At 43.4% G+C, this 16,752-nt stretch overlaps 1 protein-coding gene across 1 annotated transcript; it reads right to left on the bottom strand.

Moving 5' to 3' along the window:
- Nucleotides 1-1,008: 1,008 nt before the first annotated feature.
- On the bottom strand, nucleotides 1,009-2,577 carry LOC124694207. Its single transcript, XM_047227222.1, has 3 exons — nucleotides 1,974-2,577; nucleotides 1,691-1,876; nucleotides 1,009-1,556 (listed from the first exon to the last, which is right to left on the bottom strand). Exons 1-3 carry the CDS (start codon nucleotides 2,436-2,438, stop codon nucleotides 1,254-1,256), a joined length of 954 nt encoding a protein of 317 aa, XP_047083178.1. The 5' UTR covers nucleotides 2,439-2,577; the 3' UTR covers nucleotides 1,009-1,253.
- Nucleotides 2,578-16,752: the final 14,175 nt, after the last annotated feature.

Raw genomic sequence — 16,752 nt, 5'->3', positions numbered from 1 at the left:
CCATCGTAAGGCATCTACTCCTAATAAATATGATACATCTACTTGTAAGAAAAATTATGGAGAATCATTAAAAGATGTTTGGGTAAGGCTCAATGTAATGCATGATAATGACCCAAATCTTATTAGTGAAGCTAAATTGAATTTGACTTACTATTTTGGCTGGAAGCTTGGGGTGAGAATGCTCTGGATCTTGCTGCAAGAGCTAGTTTTGCTCTAGGATCAGCTTATGAATTTGCCTTAGTAACAGAAAAAAGAATTGGTGATCTTGAATATAAAAATAAAGACATCGATAATTTCAAAGAAGTTCTTAGAACCTTTAAAATTAAGATTGATAATTGTGCGAAAAGATTACCTAATAAAGAATCTTGATTATCTAGAGTTGTTTGCCAATGACAATTTAAATTGTATTCGACATGATATTTTATCCAAGATGCAAAAAAACTTGATATATTTGAGAATAAGTAAAATAAAGATGACAAACCCATTCTGGATATTAAAGTAAGATTGGATGATTATGTGACATCTTTAAAACAATTGGATCGTTTAAAAGTCTTCCTAAAAGAAACCCAAATAAACACATGTTAAATCCCAAGTAAGATAGTAAGCTACAAGGTCATATTAAATAAGCCGAGGAGATTAAAATGCTTAAAGGTATTTCTAATTATCCTCTACTAAACCTTGAAAAATGTTCTTCATGAATTATTAACTCTGTTGCAAAATATGCAAATGATTCCTCTATTACTATGCATCAAGCTAGATTTGGATCTTATATCTTGTAATTAAAAAAAAAGAATAGGTACAAATAAGAAGCTACGCATACCGTCTAACCTTGGGATGTATGGAAACCTATGTCACTCGGGCTACATGTAGCTCGGGCTGTGTGGAGTTTTAGAAGTTCACTTGGTACATATTCGATGATAACAAGTTATTTATATTAAATCAGCAACAACTAATATGGAACGCGTGAACAACATTTAGTCGTATAGAAGAAAAAGTTTATCTCGCAGCGAGTAGTAACGTGTTCTCATATAATTTTCTTTGGCAAATATAGCGTATAATTACAAGAACAATTAGGAACGCACCAAAGAATCATACTGTTGGTCCATCACTGTCACAGCCATGGCGATATACATAACTTAATTATAGTGGTAGATACACAAAAAGGGAGAGGAGACGTGAGGGAAAGTACACACAAAAAAAAGAATTTTAACCATCCGATTTGACGATTACTCATCAACCCGCTGGATCGGAATTCAGGAGTACTGGCACGCCTTCTCCAGCGAGATGGCCTTGTTGAGCTTGGCCGGGTCCATGACCACCTTGCACTCCACCTTCTTGGTGAACCGCGGCTTGACCAGCGCCCCCAGCACGTACGCCTTAGACCGCACCGTCGTCGAGAGCGTCATCGGCACGGGTTGCACCTTGCCGGCGCCCTTCCCTCCCGCCGCGGGCTGCGCCATCAGGGTCGGCCCGCTGCCGTACAGCGGCACCTTGTTCCCCTTGACGCTCACGCTCGCCGTCCGACGGCTGCTCCGCCCCTGGTAGAACTTCTTCAGCTGCAGCCACGATCCGTCCGGAGTCGATGTCAGTCGATCAATCAAGATATATAAAAATGGATGTTTCTTCGGTCTCCGGCCAGATCCAGTTGGTGCGAGAAGAGATCGTATGTAGATCGGATAGTTAAGCTTACGTCTCCTGCGGCGAGGTTGAGCTGGGAGTAGGAGAGCGTGAATGGGTCGGCGGTGACGTGGATGCCGAAGAAGGTGCCGGTGTTCTTGTAGTTGAACTTGACAGTCGCATTCGTGGTCGCCATGTCCGTCGGCACCAGCGACGCGTCCGTGCCCGCCTGGATGATGAAGTTCTGGAACGTGATGCTCTGCCAAGATCCAAATTGGTCAGCCCCCAGATCCAGATCCTCCAGAGAATCAATCAAGCAAGCAAGCAAGCAAGAAGAGCAGGTAGCTAGTGCTTACCTTCATTGCGATCTGGGGCTTCTGGGAGCGGGAGGCGCCCCAGAGCACGAGCGCGAAGAAGGTGAAGAGCACCACGAACGAGCCGACGAAAATCAGACAGTACTTGCAGCGCTTGGGCATGGGCCTGCGCTCGTCCTCGTCCAGCAGCCCCTCCTCCTCGATGACGCCGATCTCCTGCCACCCCTTGCCGCCCTTGTTGCGCGGGGCCTTGCCGCCGCGGGAGAAGCGGCTGGAGCTGGAGTGGGAGTGGCGGGGCGAGGCCATGGGGCTCAGAGCCGGGGTGGTGGCCGCCTTGGTGGTGGTCTCGCCGTCGTGCGAGTCGCGGGAGGGGCTCTGCACGTAGTACACCGCGCCGCGCATCACGCCGCCGGAGCCGGGGTTGGGGCCGTTGCCGGCGCGGGGTGGGGAGCGCGGCGGGGAGGAGGGGGCGAGGCTGGTCACCTCCGAGTCCGTCTTGGCGTGCATCTTCGCCGGGCCTCCTTCCCTCCGGCGCGCGAGCTGCTTCGGCTGGGCTAGCTTGAGCGAGCTGAGCAGCGGCAAGCAAGAAGCGAGAGGAAGATGGGGAGAGGCTGCGTGTGATCTTGATGTGGCTGGCAAAGCACTATAGTAAGCGCGTGTTAGTTGAAACTGTCGGTGCAGTGTAGACTACGAGCTGAGCTAGGCTGGCTCTGATGCGTTGTGCCTTCACTGTCACTCACTCTCTCTTGATTTGTTTTCAGTGAGAGAAAGCGATGCTAATTGCTAATTAGTTATGGTAGGTGCATGCTGACACAGATTTTTTTTTTAAAAAGAGGTATTAGCACTCAGGGTATAACTTGTCAAAAGGAACAAACTCGTACAAAGACTTGCAAAATGGGGTAGTCGGTACATAAAGCTTGTTGAAAATTTCATACAAAAATAGACCGAATCGAACCTCGTAGTACTCGCAGTTTTGCAAAAAAAAAACCTTTGTTCGATAAGAAATAGCACGATTTCGTTGTGGACGGACATGGCAAGACAATTTAACGAAAACCTCTTATTTTCTTCTGTATTACTACCCAACACCTAGTCGGTTGCCTGATCTTGTCTTTTTGGGTGGGCACGCCGTCCACTTCACTAAAGGAGGGTCTGCTTCTTCTGGTCGTCTCCTCAACTGCTCCTCCGCAACGGATCTTCTTAGCGGCGACAATGCCGGATGATCTGGTCTACCGTGCATGGTCGCATGGAACATGGAGGCCTGTTTTTGCTCGTCACTCCTAAATTCATTTAGCTGCGCTCTGGTTTATCTAGGGTTCATGAATGTCATGATAAGAGGGATGAATCAAACAATTGAGGTGGTTGGTAATGGTAGTTGTCCAGATAGCTTTCCCATAATTGTCCTCCTCGTTTTGACATGCTAATTCATGTGTGATGGCGTCATGTCCTCCTACACTGCATTGTCATGGAGATGGACATGCGATTTAATTTTGGCATACTTTGGATAAGTTATAGTTGATGTGCAAGATGTTCTTTTGGTCTGGTCAATTTAGGAAGGTTTTAGAAGATGGCATGTTTGAATGAATTTTGACGCTGGCCATGCCAAGATTCAGTAAAGGTGATTTTCTTTCTTCCAATTTTATGCATGATAATTCACGTATTGATGCATGGTTCATGTAAGTAGCTTGTAGTTGATGTGTTCAGGTAGTAATTTTAGTCAACGATGTACAGTGGCAAGTTTTACAAGATGTCCTCTTTCCCTAAAGTTTGGCATGGGATGGACAAGATTTGGTAAAGGTGTTACTTTCATTCGAATTTTGGACTGATAAGTGTTGTATTGGTGCATGGTACGTGTGGGAAGTTTGTACACGAAGAGTTTGCATACTAATTTTAGTCATTGAAGTATTATGTCAAGATTTGGAAATTGTCATGTTTGTCTGAATTTTGCATGGCCATTCAGTAATGGTTATCGAGAACCTTAACTTAATTATCTCCAGCTATTGAATTTGCTTAATATTTCCTAATTTCTTGCACATATGTTTAATGTAGGTCTTCACGGTTGAATAGAGCACAATTGAATTTTGTGATTGCATGAGGATCTTCTGTATGTTGATGGCACTACTGATTTCTTGGAAAATTGCAATGATCATAGATGGTCAATTAGTTGAATAAAATATTTTCATAGGCATCTAGGGTGTGTGATGAATGAGAGGTTGCAAGTGTATTGGTGCTTGTCTACAAAATATTTTAGTGATGGCCTTCTTTGCATTGAGAATGATGGTGACATAGTCTCCATGATAGAAGCTGCGAAGGAGCATTAGTCACTCTCTCTTTATGTTGAGCGCACACATTTTGTGAAGGGGCCGAGAAATGATCTGTTAAAGAAGGTTAGGCCTGAACAACCACCAGTTGTCAATGACCATAATGGAAGTGGCACAACACTAGAAAATGAGAGAAATGACATGGAATTTCCAGACACGTCCACATTTTTAGAAAATAAGAGGAAATAAATGCAAGATCAAAAGAAGCCTGGTGACCGGTGGAAATGACCAAAATGAAAGAGGAAGTAACTAGAGAAACAGATTCAGATTTCTATGATAATGATTATGGTGATGATGACATTTTACATCAAATATTGATAAACAAGTTAATGATCACAATGAATCATTGGAGATTGTTGAAGCAGAAGATGATGCATGGCTTAAGCATGAAGACATACAATTGTGAAAAGAACAAAAAGAAGAATTGTAGTACAAGTTCAAAGTGTTCAATGCAAAAGTGGACATAGAACATCCTGATCTCAAAGTAGGATTAGTTTTTCAAATGTGAAAGAGCTAAGAGTGGCAATAAAAGATTGCAATGTGAGGGAGAGTGAAAATTTAGAAAGTGAGGAATATGATTACCATAATATATGCTATGTATGGACAAAGAATTAGGGGGGGGGGCGTACTTATCTTGAAGGGAGACATGGACTACAGTGCAAACAACACGACAACACTTGGAGAAAGCAAACACGGACTCTCCACAAACCTACGGCAGAAAGAACAAGACGATGGCACCGTCGATGTGCATTCGTATCAGTGTCAATACTAGGAAAAAAGATGCAAACAAATACTACAAAAATTCTACAATCTTGGAACATATGTGTGCAACTCCATTGTATATTCCATGATTTGTCAATGAACAAAAATGATAGGGTTCACATACTTACTAGAATATAGCTCATCTGTGTTGATGTTGGTTCCAACCACTAAACAAATAAGGATAGCTAAAAATTAGAAGTGTTGCATACGAATTTATAACACTAAATTGCTAAAATAAATTTTATTAAAATTCATTTGCATAAAGCTTACACATGTCATCTTTCACTCACACAGAACACATGGGAAATGCCATACAAATCCCCTAAGACAAAGATCATACTCTGCATACAAAATGCAAACAAGAAAAATTACAATAAACCCAATTTCTTTTCTATCCCTAGATTTTAGCTCTGCACTCTTCCTAATTGCCATAATTTTTCTCTCAGATTTTCATCTTCGCATTAATTCTTCTCTATCAACAACAAATTGTCTTCAAAAAGTTGTGTAACCATCCTCCTACCCCTACATTCTTTTTCACCACATCTTCTTCAAGCTAACAGCCTGCTCTTGCATCCACATTATCACAGCGCTGCTTCTTGTTCTACAAATTCAATTAAATTCAGAATGCTACAACAGGGCATCTAAATGACTAGTATTACTGCTACAACTTCTACTAAATTTACTAAACTGAAGGTAACCTAACTATCTCTGCACTTAACACTTCACAAAGCACAACATCAAATTTATTAAACTGAATTTTACTATCTCTGAATGTAGTAACAAAATCGACAAGAAAAGAACTATTCTTAACTTCATTCCATAATGCGGGTACTAGTAGTACACGGAGGACTCAACCCAGACACTGACATCGCCAACCAAAGAACGATGTTGCAGGTTTCCCGTCGCCCGAGAAGTAGATCTCGTGCATCCGCACTCCAGCCACCGCTATCCATGTGCCGTCACAGTGGCTCAGCCACCGGAGTGCCGGCACCGCTTGTCAGGGGCGGCAACTAGGGGGGATTTCACCGCCATAGTGGTTCGATTTGGGAACTAGGAGTGGCCTGCATGCGTGGATAGTTCCGCGAAAAGGAAAAAAAAAACCTAGTGCGAGAAAAACAGAACATGGCAGGAGCTTCTTTTTAGCGTGGTAGGCCAAGTGCCCTGTCCTGATTGGCTATGTATGAATTTTGAATCAGATTGACAAGTTTGTGTACCGCACTGCCCCATTTTGCAAGTTCTTTTTTATTAATTTGATCCTGTTGGACAAGTAATTGTATCCTGAGTGCTACTAGTACTCCAATTACCTCAGTGTTCTGGGTTTAGTCAAAGCCAAATCTTGTAAGATTTGATCAAATATTTAGAAAAAAATATCAACATCTACAATGTAAGATCTATTGCATTATAATTAATCTTCATAAAATATACTTCCGAATTATATGCATTTGGTATTATAAATTTTAATATTTTTTCTTATATTTAGGGTCAAACTTTGTAAATTTAAGCTTTAACTAAACCCAGGACCGCGAGGTAATTATGAACGCGATGGAATACCTCTTTTAAACTATTATCTTGTCCTACCTCCTACAGGCACGTTAGTTGGATGAAACCGTCGGTGCACGTGCTCTTGATTTATTTATTTCTAAAGAGAGACAGCGATGTTAAGCAGTACTCCTACAGAGCATGTTGTGAAGGATTTTTCTACTACACTAATTAGTACTCGCACAGACCACGTTGTGAAGGAATCTGGTTGTTTTAACGTGAATGTGGATGCAGCTTTTTGCCCTGTTACCACTAGAGGTGCTGCTGGGTTGCTATCATGGCAAATGGGGTCCTTTCAATCATCGATACCAAGGCTAAATTTTTGATACCGTCCAGAATTATTTGACTGTTCAAGAATGCAAATATCTGGCAACTAGTTGAAAGTGCGATATGGGCAACTACTTGCAACTTTATTTATGGGTGCATCAGTTACAACGGCCAACGGAACGAGGCAAACGGACGCGTGGATCGGAAATACGTCTGCATCCTACTTCAGCGGGGCGACGCATCGTGTCCGAGTCGTCTGCAGCGACGCAAACACGACGCAAATATTTAGCTTTGGTATCAATGTTTGCGTCTCCGTGGACGCTGCGCGGTCGCGCCTAGCGTCCGCTCGCTTCCCCTCGGGCCTTCCTGGCAGCGACCCTGGTTTGATCGGCCTCCGGAGTGGCAACCGCGCCGATCAACCCGCCAACCGCCGGAATGGAGCGTCGAACCGCCGCAGAAGAGCAACCGCCAGTCTCTTCGTTATACGCGCCGCCATTAATCCCCGCAGAATATAACTCCTGCGTCTACTGTAATTCACGTCGAACCGCCTTCTTCTTCTTCTTCTTCTCCAACACCGGCACGCCATGAGCGACTACACCCTGCCATCGGACTCGGAGAGCGAGGGCAAGCCGCCCGGATGGCTGCATTGGTGGGAATCCCCTGCGACGTCAAGCGATCCGGGCTCCACGGCCAGCGACCCTGCCTCCACGCCGAGTGAGGAGGAGGAGGATGATACGTCTCCAACGTATCTATAATTTCTTATGTTTCATGCTAGTTTTATGATAATACCTACATTTTTATTCATACTTTATATCGTTTTGATGCATTTTCCGTAACTAACCTATTAACAAGATGCCGAAGTGTCAGTTCCTGTTTTCTGCTGTTTTTGGTTTCAGAAATCTTGCACAGGAAATATTCTCGGAATTGGACGAAACAAAAGCCCACGATCTTATTTTTCCACGGAGCTTCCAGAACATTGAAGAAGAGTCGGAGACGGGCAGCAGGGGGACCACACCATAAGGCGGCGCGGGTGGCCCCCTGGCCGCGCCACCTGGTGGGGAGGCCGCCCCCTGGCTCCTCCGAGGCCGCCCTTCCGCCTATATATTCTCTCCGCCTCGAAAACCCTAAAAAGATAAGCCACGATACGAGAAAAGTTACGCAGCCGCCGCCATCGCGAAGCCAAGTTCGGGGGACAGAAGTCTCTGTTCCGGCACGCCGCCGGGACGGGGAATTGCCCCCGGAAGGCATCTCCATCGACACCACCGCCATCTTCATCGCCGCTGCTGTCTCCTATGATGAGGAGGGAGTAGTTCTCCATTGAGGCTAAGGGCTCTACCGGTAGCTATGTGGTTAATCTCTCTCCCATGTGATCTTTATGTGATCATGAGCTTTGTATCACTATTAATCTACGTGCTACTCTAGTGATGTTATTAAAGTAGTCTATTCCTCCTCCATGATGTAATGTTGACAGTGTGTGCATCATGTAGTACTTGGCGTAGGTTATGATTGTAATCTCTTGTAGATTATGGAGTTAACTATTACTATGATAGTATTGATGTGATCTATTCCCCCTTTCATAGCTTAAAGGTGGCAGTGTGTATGCTATGTTAGTACTCGGTCTAAATTGTAACGGTCTATTATGCTCTAGAGGTTACTTAAATATGAATTCCGAATGTTGTGGAGCTTGTTTACTCCGGCTTGAGGGAGCTCTTGTAGCCCTACACAATGAATGGTGTTTGTTATCCAACAAGAGAGTGTATGTAGCACAAGTGAGGAGAAGTTATTTATTTGTTATGTGATCAATGTTGAGAGTGTCCACTAGTGAAAGTATGATCCCTAGACCTTGTTTCCAAATACTGCAAACATCGCTTGTTTCTTCGTTTTCTTGCATCTTTACTTCCTACAATATTACCACCATCTATACCACCTGTGTTTTACTATCTCTTCGCCGAACTAGTGCACATATACATCTGACAAGTGTATTAGGTGTGTTGGGGACACAAGAGACTTCTTGTATCTTAATTGCAGGGTTGCTTAAGAGGAATATCTCTGACCTCTACCTCCCGAGTTCGATAAACCTTGGGTGATTCACTTAAGGGAAACTTGCTTCGTTGTTCTACAAACCTCTGCTCTTGGAGGCCCAACATTGTCTACAGGAATAGAAGCGTGCGTAGACATCAAGCTATTTTCTGGCGTCGTTGCCGGGGAGGTAGGATAAAAGGTATTCACATCCTCCGACTACTAAGCTATTTCCTAGCACTGTTGCGGTGTGTGAGTGCTCGAAGGTATTTCCTTTAGATCCTGCAATTATATCTTTTTGTTTCTTGTTTTCACTAGTTAGGCTTAATGGAAAACAACAAAAATATTAGAGATCTTTATAGTATTTATCTTGAGTTAGGACATGAGGTGTTTTAAGAGAAAATTAAAAAACCTATGAAACTTTATATGCATGCTAATGGCAATGTTATTAGTATGAATGCTTTGAACACTATTGTTGCTAATGCTATGGAAAATTCTAAGCTTGGGGAAGCTGGTTTTGATGAGCATGATATTTTTAGTCCCCCAAATTTTGAGGAGAAAATTTACTTTGATGATACTTTACCTCCTATTTATGATGATTATAATGATAGTGGTATTTTGGTGCCACCTACTATGGAGGATAAAGGTTATTATGATTATACCATGCCTGCAATTTATGATGATATTTTTAGTCCCCCAAGCATTGAGGAGAAAATTAATTATGATTACAATATTCCTCCTATATATGATGATTATGGTGATGAGAATAATAATGATAGCCATCTTATTGAATTTGCTCCCAGTACAATTAATAGTAATGACTATGCTTATATGGAGAGTAATGATACTTTTATGCATGTGAATAAGAATGTTTCATGTGATAGTTATATTGTTGAGTTTGTTCATGATGCTACTGAAAGTTATTATGAGAGAGGGAAACATGGTTATATGCATCTTAATAATATTAAGTTTTCCCTCTTTGTGTTGAGAATCTTGAAGTTGCGCTTGTGTTGCCTTTTTATGCTTATTGCATTATGCTTACATGACTTGTTTATTTACAAGATTCCTTTTCATAGGAAGTGGGTTAGGCTTAAATGTTTTTTTGAATTTGCTTCTTGATGCTCTCTTTTGCTTCAACTCTTATTTCTTGCGCGAGCATATTAAAATCACTGAGCCCATCTTAATGGCTATAAAGAAAAGCGCTTATGTGAGACAACCCATTGTTTTACTTCTGCACTTTTGTCTTATATTTGAGTCTTGGAAGTTGTTACTACTGTAGCAACCTCTCCTTATCTTTATTTTATTGCATTGTTGTGCCAAGTGAAGTCTTTGATAGTAAGGTTGATACTAGATTTGGATTACTGCGCAGAAACAGATTTCTTACTGTCACGAAATTGAGCAGCCCCGTCTGTAGGTAACTCAGAAAAAATCTTCCAATTTACATGCGTGATCCTCAGATATGTACGCAACTTTCATTCAATTTGAGCGTTTTCATCTGAGCAAGGTAAGTGCCCCTGAAAAATTCATCTTTACGGACTGTTGTGTTTTGACAGATTCTGCCTTTTATTTCGCATTGCCTCTTTTGCTATGTTGAATGGATTTCTTTGTTCCATTAACCTCCAGTAGCTTTGGGCAATGTCCAGAAGTGTTAAGAATGATTGTGTTACCTCTGAACATGTGAATTTTTGATTATGCACTAACCCTCTAATGAGTTTGTTTCGAGTTTGGTGTGGAGGAAGTTTTCAAGGGTCAAGAGAGGAGGATGATATACTATGATCAAGAAGAGTGAAAAGTCTAAGCTTGGGGATGCCCCCGTGGTTCATCCCTGCATATTTCAAAAAGACTCAAGCATCTAAGCTTGGGAATGCCCAAAGCATCCCCTTCTTCATCGACAACTTATCAGGTCACCTCTAGTGAAACTATATTTTTATTCAGTCACATCTTATGTACTTTACTTGGAGCGTCTGTGTGCTTTTATTTTCGTTTTGTTATTTTCATTCTCTGAATAAATTCATGCTTGTGTGGGAGAGAGACACGCTCCGCTCTCTCATGTGAACACTAGTGTTCTTCGCTTTTACTTTCAATGTTCATGGCGGAGTTGAAAACCGCTTCGTTAATTGCTATATGGTTGGAAACAGGAAATGCTTCATGTAGTAATTGGTATATGGTCTTGAATAATTTGATACTTGGCAATTGTTGTGCTCATATAGATCATGTTTCAGCTCTTGCATCATGTACTTTGCACCTATTAATGAAGAACTACATAGAGCTTGTTAAAATTTGGTTTGCATGATTGGTCTCTCTGAGTCTAGATATTTTCTGGTTAAGGTGTTTGAACAACAAGGAAGACAGTGTAGAGTCTTATAATGCTTGCAATATGTTCTTATGTAATTTTTGCTGTACCGGTTTATACTTGAGTTTGCTTCAAACAACCTTGCTAGCCTAAGCCTTGTATTGAGAGGGATTACTTCTCGTGCATCCAAATCCTTGAGCCAAAAACTATGCCATTTGTGTCCACCATACCTACCTACTACATGGTATTTCTCTGCCATTCCAAAGTACATTACTTGAGTGCTACCTTTAAAATTCTATTCTTTGTCTTTGTAATATATAGCTCATGGGAAAATAGCCTTAAAAACTATTGTGGTAAAGAATATGTAGCTTATGTATCTTATTTCTTATAAGTTGCTTGTTGAGCGGTAACCATGTTTCTGGGGACGCCATCAACTTTTACACCTTTGTTGAATATCATGTGAGTTGCTATGCATGTTCGTCTTTGTAAGAGCAAGATCTATGACCCTTGTTTTGTGTGTTTGATAACAACACTCGAACAATTCTAACCGTGCACAAAGATTATCTTTGATGGATTTGTAGGTGTACGGTGCCCTCGCTGAACACACTATGATCGGAAGACTGAAGCGTAGATCTTAGGTTTTCCGGTTTTGTGTGTGTGTCGTGAGGTAACATGGTAGGAGAGGAAAAGAGGAAAAAGCTGGTTTAGCCATAGCGGTACTACCGGTACCGGGAGCGGTAGTACCGCTACCCTACGGTACCGCTGTGAGCTACTGCTCTGAGGATTGCACACGAGATTGTCCCACAGAACAGGTTACGGTACCTTTACGGTACCATGAGCGGTAGTACCGCTTGCAAGAGGCAGTACCGCCCATGGTACCGCTCAAGTACCGTAACATGTTACGGCAGTACCGCTCTGGTACCGCTTTGGTACCGCTTTGGATCCAGTAAGGTCTGGACCCTATCGCGGTACCTCAAGCGGTACCGCGAGCGGTAGTACCGCAATGTGTCCACGTGGACAAGTTCCGTGGGGATTCGAACTCAGAGCGGTAGTACCCCTTCTTCCCCAGCTCGTTTTTAGCTCTTCTCTCTCCCTCTCCTCCATTGTTTCTGAGCTCAAACTTAGAGGATCTCCCTCCCTACCCAACCAATCTTGCCCATACTTTGAGGAGTGGTGGAGGAGGTCCCGATCTATCGTTCTACCGAGAGAAATTTCACCAATTCGTGGTACTCCTTAGTGGATCTTGGTGGTAGAGTTCCTATAGTGGAATCTTGGAAGAAGTGCATCCATGGAGGCTAGCTTGGTGATGTACTAGCCCCATGGGTTGTTGGGAGCCTCCTTGTGGTGTGGAGCTCGCCCCAACCTTGTGAAGGAATCACCGCCTCGACCGGTGCCTTAGTGGAGAAGGGGGAGCACCTTTGTGGAGCTCTCTCGAGGAAGAAGGTGAGGCCTTCCTTCGTGGTGTGGCCGTCTAGCCTCTTGTGTGAGGCTAGCACCTCCTCAACGCGGACGTACTCCCTTTTGTGGGAGGAAGCTGCGACAACAAACCTCGCCTCGTCTTCGCGCCCTCCGGTTGTCCCGCTCCTTACTCTTACTATCTTGTGATTGTTCCTTTGCTTGTTGCACTTGTTCTAGGATCATTGTAGGATCACTCCCATCGCTAAAGTTATCACCTTTACCTTCCGTTGCACTAAAAATTGAAAAAGGCTAAAACTTGACGTAGCGCCCATTCACCCCCCCTCTTGTTCGCTACGATCCATTCAATTGGTATCAGAGCAAGGTTTTCTTGCTCGGGCTTTACCGCCTAAGAAATGGCCGAACAAGAGAATGGAGAGAATGGGTTCCTTCCCGGTGAGCAATCACCTCCACCATCAATTGTCGATAGCACTCCGGCTACTTTGGATGACCTCAAGAAATTGGAGTCATCCATTGTATCTCAATTGAAGGCTATGATGATGGAGTTGATTGCTCCCAAATCAACCCCCAAGGCTAGTGTCGATGTTCCTCCATCACAAGTCAACCCTCTTCCTCTTGTTGATTTTGTCGCGCAATCGACAAAACCACCTCGAGAAGGGGAACTTGAGGACATTGGCACTTCATCAAAAGGGAAGGATGATTCACCGGTTGAGGGACAATTAGGAGGCTATCATGCGGTGCCTCCACCGAGTGATTACTCCCTAAATGTCCCAATACCCATGCCTCGTATCTTGACTCATGGCTCACCACCGCTACTTGATTCCAATACCTTTGAAAATTGGCAATTCTTGATGAAATCTCATGTGCGCAGCGCGTCTACCGAACTTTGGCGCATCATTGAGGAAGGTTATTCACCAAGAGACCCAAATAACTTGACAAGAAGAGAGGTCGTGGATGATCAACTCAACGCCACCGCCATCAACATGATTCACATGGCCGTCACACCCAAGGACCGCGCTCATATTCACTCGCTCAAGACCGCCAATGAAGCATGGAATAAACTCAACAAGAGCATCCAAAGCTCTCGTTTCTATGAAGTAAACAATATGGCGGACAACTTCGTCATGCATGAAGGAGAATCACCCGAAGAGATGTACCGGCGCCTTATCGCTCTCGCCGTGCAAATGCAAGATCTCGGAGCAACATTTGTGGATGACCCTTGGATCAAGCGAAAGTTCTATAATGCTCTTCTTCCTTATGAGGAGGTGAAGTTGACGGCCATCCGCCAAAATGCCTCCTTTCGTGCAATGACATCCGATGAAGTTCTTAGTGAAGTCATCGCTTTGGACATCTCCAAGAAGAATGCGGAAGATCTCGTTACTCGTGCCCACAACGTCCGTAAGCCCAATCTTGCGTTGAAGATGAAGGTGCATGAGGCTAGTGAGAGTGATGAGGATCCCATCGAGTGGAGTCCGGATGACCTCAAGGCAAATTATCATGAACACATGGCCCTTGCCGCCAAGAGCTTTTGGAGTGGGAACAAGACACGGGGCTCAAGGCTAAGAAGATACTCTCCCTCAAGTCCAAGAGAAGAGCAAAGGGGGAAAGCTTGCTATAATTGTGGCAACACAAGTCACTTTGTTGCCGATTGTATCTTTGAGAGAAGAGAAGACAACGGTGGAAAGCTTGTACGTAAGGACAAGTTCAAATCTCTCTCAAAAGGTTTCTCCAAGTTCTCCTCCAACTCCGGAGACGCCAAGGCCTCCTACACCAAGAAGACTAGAGCTTTCATTATTCGTGAAGAATATTCCTCCGATGAAGGTGAAGAGCAAAAAGGCAAGGGGATGAACAAGGAGGAAAGGGAAGTGGCCGCCATCGCAATCTCCACTCCCTTCACCTCTCTCTTCGACCCTCCAAACGAGAACCTCATCGTCAACAACTTCCATTGTCTTGTGGCAAAGGTATCTTCGGAGACCCATGATGAGGAACTTGTGACTCAAGATCGTGTTGAAGCGGATTTGGAAATTGTCTCTCTCACTCAAGCTCATGAGGAAGAATGGTGCATGCGCATGTCTCTTGAAACTAGTGCTATTGTTCTTGAAGATTCCAACAATTACTTTATCTCCCGTCTCATCGAAGATAAAGATTATGCTCTTGGTTGGTTGAGAAGACATAATGCAAGACTCTTGGATATCATTTCTCACCAAGAGGAAGCCTTGGATGAGTACTTTCGTTTGAGCAAGGAGAAGGTGTCTTGTTGTGATCATGAAGAGGAGATTGCCACCCTAAAGAGACACAAGGCCATTCTAGTTAAAGAGATTGATAGACAAAATGAGTCCTTGATGGAGTTCTCTCGCTTGAGTAAAGGAAAAGATACTTGTTGTGACCACGAGGACAAAATTGCAACTCTAAAGAGGAGAAATGACAAGCTTATGGTGATCAAGATCATGTATGAGGAAGCCTTGGTGGAATATAAACGGGCTAGCAAGGACTATATTTGTCGCAACCATGAAGATGATATTGCCACCTTGGAAAGACAAAAGCGCTCACTTTTGACCATGAATTCTCTTCAAGAAGAAGCTTTGTTGGAACATTTCCGAGTGAACAAGGAGAAAGAGGCTCAAGAATTCGACAATGTTCATGAAGTCAACCGCTTGAAGTCCAAAATTGAAAGACTCCAAATTCAAGCTCAATTCTTGGAAGGAGTTATTGAAAATAGAGATAAGACCAATGATGCCTCTTGCAATGAAGGAGGAGTGACTATAAGACCAAAAGAGAAGATAAGAAGGAGGATCAAGATAAAGAGGAGCATCAAGATAGGGCCCATTGTAAAATGGGTCCCTATCTCCAAAGCTTGATCCATGGAGGTCTTTGCTTCCGGTGGTGCTTCATTGGTGGAAGATTGAAGCCACATTTCTCTCAACCGGAAGCAAAGAAGTTGTTGTCGCCTTTGTGCTATCTCGCTCTATATCTTCTTATGGCGTCAACATAAGCGAGCTTAAAGGTATTGGAGCCTTGACAAGATGGTGACCAAGTCCTATCTTGTCAAGACTCTTGCATTTGTGTTCTTTGTTCATTGTGTTACACTCTTGGGCCTTTGTACCTACTATTATGAACATGTAGTGGTTCTCTTGTGGAGCTTGTCTCTTCAAGAGGCCACGGCCTAGGACTAATGGAATTTGCTTCTTTTTGTAGAAATTGTGTTTTTGTAGGGTTTGTGTTGAGGAAAATGAACCATGATGAAGTTTCTCAAACAATCTCAATACAAATTCTAGAACATGATCATTGCAAGAAGAAGTAACAATGGAATGGAGTTTATACTCAAGATCTTGGATGTCTCCATTGGCAAAGGAGGAATCCTCTACATTCTCCTAGCCATTCTCTTACCCTCACCCATGGGGTTGCCGGAAGTGAGAATCAAACCTAAGAAGACATTCAAACATGATGATGGAGTATGAGTCTATTGTGTGGTTGGTGGTATTGTGTGATGAGACATCTCAATGGATATGATAGTTCTTTGGAGGAGGCGAAGTGCTTCTTGTGAGAAAGGAGATGCAATTCCCCCGATTACCATAGGAAGGATGAGTGTTGGCACTCGCCGATCTCAAAAGCTACCTTCTATGTGTACCGGGGAAGGACGAAGTTCCACCCATGTGGAGCCATCTACACCACAAGGCCAAGACTCTTCCATTGGACAACCAAGTGCTAGATCATCTCTACCACAACCTCAAGTTCGACATCAACAACAATGAGGGTCAACGCGAGGACCTAAACCATGATGAAGATTAAGGGACCACACAAGAATCTATCCTTTTGGTCCATTCTCGCCGGGGTGTTAATGCGTCAAGACTCTCACATAATTCAAGAAAAGAACAAGACATACTCAAGAGCAAGATATGATGGGATTCAACGGTATAGCAAACCCAAGTGTCAATTCTTCCCGAATGTGCCCAACAAGACAATGGACTCACTCTCTACCGATATTCGTCAAGGTTTGCTTCTCTACCTTTGTGCGCTTCATCCGGACATTGCATTGAGTGTGGCCATCATACCACCTTCATGCTACATGTCTAGGTGGATAGCACGCATGGATATAGGGGGAGTGCGGTTTAAACTTACTGAGCTATCCCTCCCCGAAATACAAAACATATGCTATTCGTCAACTAAGTGACTAATGAGCTTCATGTTGAGTTGTAGCCGTGAGTCC

This window comes from Lolium rigidum, chromosome 3 (assembly GCF_022539505.1).
Source record: "Lolium rigidum isolate FL_2022 chromosome 3, APGP_CSIRO_Lrig_0.1, whole genome shotgun sequence".
In the NCBI taxonomy this organism is placed as follows: Eukaryota; Viridiplantae; Streptophyta; class Magnoliopsida; order Poales; family Poaceae; genus Lolium; species Lolium rigidum.
This window is presented reverse-complemented; position numbering and strand designations above follow the sequence as displayed.

Bases quoted from the DNA above. Each gene is read 5' to 3' on its own strand.
- LOC124694207 (XM_047227222.1), bottom strand. From the start codon at position 2,438: ATGCACGCCAAGACGGACTCGGAGGTGACCAGCCTCGCCCCCTCCTCC. The intron at 1,877-1,973 runs GTAAGCACTAGC...GGATCTTGGCAG, and splicing joins AGCCCCAGATCGCAATGAAG to AGCATCACGTTCCAGAACTT. The intron at 1,557-1,690 runs GTAAGCTTAACT...TCGTGGCTGCAG, and splicing joins TCAACCTCGCCGCAGGAGAC to CTGAAGAAGTTCTACCAGGG.